Source organism: Aplysia californica, unplaced genomic scaffold (genome assembly GCF_000002075.1).
Source record: "Aplysia californica isolate F4 #8 unplaced genomic scaffold, AplCal3.0 scaffold00571, whole genome shotgun sequence".
Classification (NCBI taxonomy): domain Eukaryota; kingdom Metazoa; phylum Mollusca; class Gastropoda; order Aplysiida; family Aplysiidae; genus Aplysia; species Aplysia californica.
In genome coordinates, this window is record NW_004797841.1 from 67,381 (window position 1) to 73,458 (window position 6,078).

The window sequence follows — 6,078 nt, forward strand, 5'->3', positions numbered from 1 at the left end:
CACACAGACACACACACACACATACACACACACACACACACACACACATGCACACACACACACATACCCCCATCATCTGTGCAGCCTTGAGCTTCTCCTCAAATGTCTTCTTCATCTCTTCCATCTCCTTCTCGTTGTCCTGCAGGCGAGCATTGTAGTCTTCCTCCATCTCTGCCTTCAGTTTCGCCATCTCTATAAATGCCAGGTGGGGGTGGGGGAAGGCATAAAAAAATTAACATTTTAATAATCCAAACATAACGAAGAGAAAAATAAGTATTAAAAAATTATTTAAAAATCATATAGAGTTGTCTTTCGTTATTGCAGAAAAGTATGCATTAATCATAACAATTATTGTTTTTCATTATCAAGAAACCGTGTGCAAATTGCGCACGTTAAAGATCCCTTGGTGGTCTAAAATCGATAAGAGTAGGCTTCGACCGCCACCCGGGCAAAATTCAAAATTTCCTACCAACTGAAAATAGTAGGTGTGTCCCGCGCACTCATATGACCTTATGCAGTTGCGAGCGCCGTAAAACACTTTACAAAAACAAAACAAATTATCAAGAAAGAGTAGAAATCATGCTATTTTTTGCTATAAAAAATACAAATTATGTTCTTGTGTCATATACGAGAACCATATAACTAAATCACAAAATCAAATATTAATTCTTGCATTTTTATTATCACGGTATAGTTGTTTTATAATCACCAAACATAATAAACAGAGAGGCAAAAAACAAGCAAGCAACAATTAAACAAACACAAAACTGACAGACAGAGAAGGAAAAAAAATTTAGAGACATAGAGAAGAGAAACAGAAATCCATGAATATACGTGAGGCAGCGCGGTGGAATCAGGCTCTCGTGAAAATAATCAAAGTGAAGAAACTTGCATTTTTCTGAGGGTTTGTGAATTTTAATCATTTTTTTTGGTTTTTTGGCTCAACACCTTTCTTTCATGCTCATTAAAGAACTCATTTCTGTGTGGATTTTTCCGAAAAACGTTGAGTAAAGTCTCAAAAATGTAAATTTTCAGTTACCACGGACTCTTAAGCTAAGGAAATAACAAATCTTTGGCGGCCATTTTCTCACTAATTCTACATCTGAAAACAAGTGACCCCCACCTCCTTCTTTCGCAAATATCTCGACTTGTATTCAAGATAAATGTATATTTTATTCATCCAAATAAAGACAAGTGAGTACGCTTTAAGTTGATACCAATAACTCTAAATGTCCAAAAATTGACGATAGCCCAATTTCACCACGCTGCCTCACAAATGTCTTATATAAAAGAACAAAAAAGACAGACCCACAAAAAAGCAAAATACAAAACATAGACAAACAGAGAGGAAAAAAACGATAAAAAAATAGATAGACGAAATAAATAAACAGACAGAGAAGCAAAAGAACAACACAGACAGACAGACAGACAGACAGACAGACAGACAGACAGACAGACAGACAGACAGAGAAACAAAAGAACAGCAACTAAAAAAAAAAGAAATGAAACAAAATGAACCGAAACAAAATATAAACGGAATACATTCAAAACCAAAACAAAATACATGTTAACCGAAACAAAACAAAAATGAAAACCCCAATGTGACCCTGACCTTCGTCAGAGAGTTCCTCGTCATCGTCTTGCATGACCTCCATCTTGACGTTGCCGCCCAGCATGGCCTTGAGTTTTTCATTCTCCTCCTGCAGTTCCCGGATGAGCTTCTCTGTCGGGTCCTCGTTGATGGTCGCCTTTGTCTTGATCTGTTTGGCGCGGTCAGCTGGTGGGGGCGGGGGGTTTGTGGGGGGTTGTTGGGGGGGGGGTGTGTAGGTGGGGGGGATGTAGGCGGGTGGTGGAGGGAAGAGGAGGGGGGTGAGAGGAAAGGGTGGGGGGGGGGTAAGAGGAGGGGGGAAGGGAGGAACAGGGGAGTGAGTGAGGAAGGGGGTGGATTGATGGTGGGGGGGGGGCGAGGGGTGTGGTGTGAGGAGGTAGGGGGCCGTGAGGAGGTTGGGGGTAGGGGCAGAAGTTAGGGAGTGGAGGGGATGGAAAGGGTGGTGGTGGGGTGAGTAGTGGAGGGGGTAAGGGGTAGATGTTATGTCATGAGTGGATGAGAGGAACTCTAGTCTGCGAGAAATTTACTTCAGGCTTAAAACCAGTTGATTGTTACTAATTAGGGAGAATTGAATTTCAAAATGAATATCCATTTTTTATTTTCAGGTTGAGTTTTTTTTTAGATATTACTTACTTACTACCCGTTACACCATCTGGCGTTTAGGGCAGCAACAAAGGATCTCCAGCTCTGTCTGTTTTAGGCCATCTTGGTCAACGTCCCCCACGAATGGTTCCAGGACTTCATTTCAGACTGAATTGTGCGTTTTTTTAATATATAGCTTGAAGTCCATTCTCCTTATTACACAATAACAAATTTTTTTTAAAGTCGAAGCGCAGCAGTTGGGATCAGTGATTTCAGGCTACTAATAATAAATGCATGATACAATTATTGTGAAAGGAATGATGGAGCAGACCACAGTACTGTTGTTTGAATAAAAAAAAACCAAGTAAATGCAAATTTGAGAAAAATAAACTTTTTGAAAAATAAGATTAGTTTTAAGTGAGTAAGTACACATCCACCTATCTTAGTTTGGAACTACTATGGCTATCTATTTCAGTGATTATTCAGACATTTCCTCTATAGTAACAATTTAACAGCACATATAGTCACTTTTAAGGACAAGCGGGCTAACCCAGATTTCGGGGGTTTCCAGAAATCTTGACCAACACCAAAAGTGGGCATTGCCGGCCCTACCCATAGGAGAAGTTTGGTTTCATTGGTGTGTATCTTTGTTTGGATATACAGAAAACTCTCCTTGTCTTTTAAAGAAGCTGAACAACTTTACCTTCCAATTTTTCAAAACAGCATTTTTTCGGGACAGCCCCCTTGTGCTTAAAAGCGACCATATAATTGGCTTTATTCCAGTTTGTGACAGCACTTGATTTTGTCAGATACTAGGTTTTCCAATTGAAACGGCATATATTAGAGATGGTGAGTGCAAGGTATCAGGACCTACCATATTTGAGAGTGGACAAAAGTGAATACACAAGACTGCTGTTTGGAGAAAATCGCAAATGAAAATTTTTAACAAGTTTGAGATGTGAGATGAGACAAAATTGCTTTGAAAGGTGACATCAAGCTCTATTCAGCCATATGTTTATGTCTGATTTGTTTATTTTGGCACTTAAGACATTTTTGCTTTCAAGGGTCGATCTAAGAGAGGACACAGTGAGTACAAGGTATCAGGGCCTACCATATATCTGAGAGTAGACACAGTCAGTACAAGGTATCACTGTCCTCGTGGTGTTATGTATCCCGCATAATTTAGCAAAATTTGATCATTATTTTGCATAATTTCTGATTATTTTCCTTTATCATTCTTTGTTAAAATTAACAGAATCGCATAATTTCACATTGTTGGGCTCAGTTTGCATAATTTCAGAATTTTTCTTGCATAAAACAACGGGGACATGTATCAGGACCTACCATATCTGAGAGTAGACAGGGACTCCTCATAGTTGATGTCTGCCGGGCTCACAGCCGCAATCTGGGGAGACAGAGACAGGGTACAGTCACCTCCCTTGTTTTGTCTGACTGTCTATCTCTTTGTCTGTCTGTCAGTCTATCTGTCTGTCTGTCTGTCTGTCTGCCTGTCCATCCACCCATCCATCCATCCACCCATCTACCCATCCACCCACCCACACATCCATCCATCCATCCACCCATCTACCCATCCACCCACCCATCCATCCATCCACCCATCTACCCACCCACACATCCACCCATCCACCCACCCACCCATCCATCCACCCATCTACCCATCCACCCATCCAAGGGGATATGACCACGTTTTTAAGCCCAGTAGAATTGTATTTCAATGTCATGCTCCTACTGTGTCAGAACAACACAGGGGGAACTGCTGCTTTTTCTTTCCTCATCCTTACTATCGTCATTTTTCCTCTACTTCTTTTGTAAGTTTCTCACACTCTTGAGACCCGCTATTAGAGAGAGAGAGAGAGAGATAGAACGGAAATGTTTTTCTATCTGTATAGAATTAATGTTTTAATGAATGTTTCTAGTTACTCACGTTTCAACTTTATTTTGACTGTTCGTGAATTTTTATTGCATTGTATATTTTTAGTGAACGCATTTTCAACCTCACTGCGAGACTATTTTTCTGGTATAAAATTTTACACATATGCATTTATATTATATGTATAATACTTTGTTTTACGTACACCTTTGTGTCGATTAATTTTTAAGATGTGATGTCTTTTTCATTGTAATGCGCATTGAGCATCTCTTAGGAAATGGAAATGCGCAGTATAAATGCTATTTATTATTATTATTATTATTATTATTATTATTTCCGGGGTGCCTTGATAGTCGAAGCAGACTTTGTGCTGTTGAGGCTAAAGAGGTGAGCAGAGTAAGCCTGATTCCCTGTAAGGACTTCTCTGTTGACATCCACCCCTTGGCGCTTATATGACCTAATGTAGGTTGTCAGTGCCTTAAAACATTCCTATAAAACAAAACAAGTTCCACTCACCATGATAGTTTTGCTGTTCCCGCCCAAGGCATTCTTCAGTAGCTTGGTCAGGACAGAGTCACGGAACGGAACTGTAGCCAGACACAATAATAACATTATTAATTATAGTTTTTTAATGAATAAATATGTAATAGTAATAATAACAACAATAATAATAATAATGATAATAATAATAATAATAATAATAATAATAACATCAACAACAACAATATAAATCATAATAGTAATAATAATAATAATAATTTTTAAAAAATAAATAATAATAATATAACAAAAAATAATATTAATAATAATAATAATAATAATAATAATAATAATAATAATAATAATAATAATAATAATAAAAGTAATAATAGTAATAATGGTAATAAAGATGATGATGATGATGATGATGATGATGATGATGATGATGATGATGATGATGATGATGATGAGTCCACCAGTATTTAGCAACATTGACTTTTCTCCTCGACAACGGCCGGTCGTCTTGGACAGTTTCTATTGTATCTTTTGTTTTAGTAAGTGTTTTACGGCACTTGTAACACAATTAAGTCATATTATAAGTGCTGAAGAAAAGAGGTGTTACAATGGAGTAACAACTACAAAAAAGAGGAGAGATAAGGACGATAGATGTTTGATGGATAGGAAAGAAGGAGGAGAGATGAGAACGATAGATGTTTGATAAGAAAGAAAAAGGAGAGATAAGGACGATAGATGTTTGATATGAAAGAAGGAGGAGAGATAAGGACGATAGATGTGAGAAAGGAAACAAGGAGGAGAGATAAGGACGATAGATGTTTAATACAAAAGAAGGAGGAGAGATAAGGACGATAGATGTGAGATAGGAAAGAAGGAGAGATAAGGACGATAGATGTTTGATAGGAAAGAGAAGGAGAGATAAGGACGATAGATGTGAGATAGGAAAGAAGGAGAGATAAGGACGATAGATGTTTGATAGGAAAGAAGGAGGAGAGATAAAGATGATACATATTTCGCGACCTCAGAATTTCAAAGCTCTATCTGACATTTTTAGCGCCTGTGAGATACTAAAACCATGAGGACTGAAAAAAGAAATGTTTTATCTGCACAGTCATAATCGTAAGATTATTCGGAGTCGTTGTCAAGATATTCAAAGAATTGCACTCAAAAAAGCTTGACATGATGTGAAACTCAAAATCTATGACGTCCAATGTCTGAAAATTAGGTACTGAGCAGATAGAACTTTGTAATTATACGGTAAGGGTTTGATAGAAAAGAAGGAGGGGTACGATAGATGTTTGATAGAAAAGAAGGAGGGGGAAGACAGATGTTTGATAGAAAAGAAGGAGGGGGAAGATAGATGTTTGATAGGAAAGAAGGAGGGGGAAGATAGATGTTTGATAGGAAAGAAGGAGGGGTACGATAGATGTTTGATAGGAAAGAAGGAGGGGTACGATAGATGTTTGATAGGAAAGAAGGAGGGGTACGATAGATGTTTGAT

At 38.1% G+C, this 6,078-nt stretch overlaps 1 protein-coding gene across 1 annotated transcript in view; it reads right to left on the reverse strand.

Moving 5' to 3' along the window:
- LOC101849723 (kinesin-like protein KIF28P) overlaps positions 1-6,078 on the reverse strand; it is a gene marked incomplete in the record, with an annotated part of 45,672 nt that overhangs the window by 16,057 nt on the left and 23,537 nt on the right. The window contains 4 exon segments of the mRNA XM_013087305.2: positions 68-192; positions 1,613-1,777; positions 3,536-3,596; positions 4,599-4,669. Coding sequence (XP_012942759.1) covers positions 68-192; positions 1,613-1,777; positions 3,536-3,596; positions 4,599-4,669 — 422 coding nt within the window.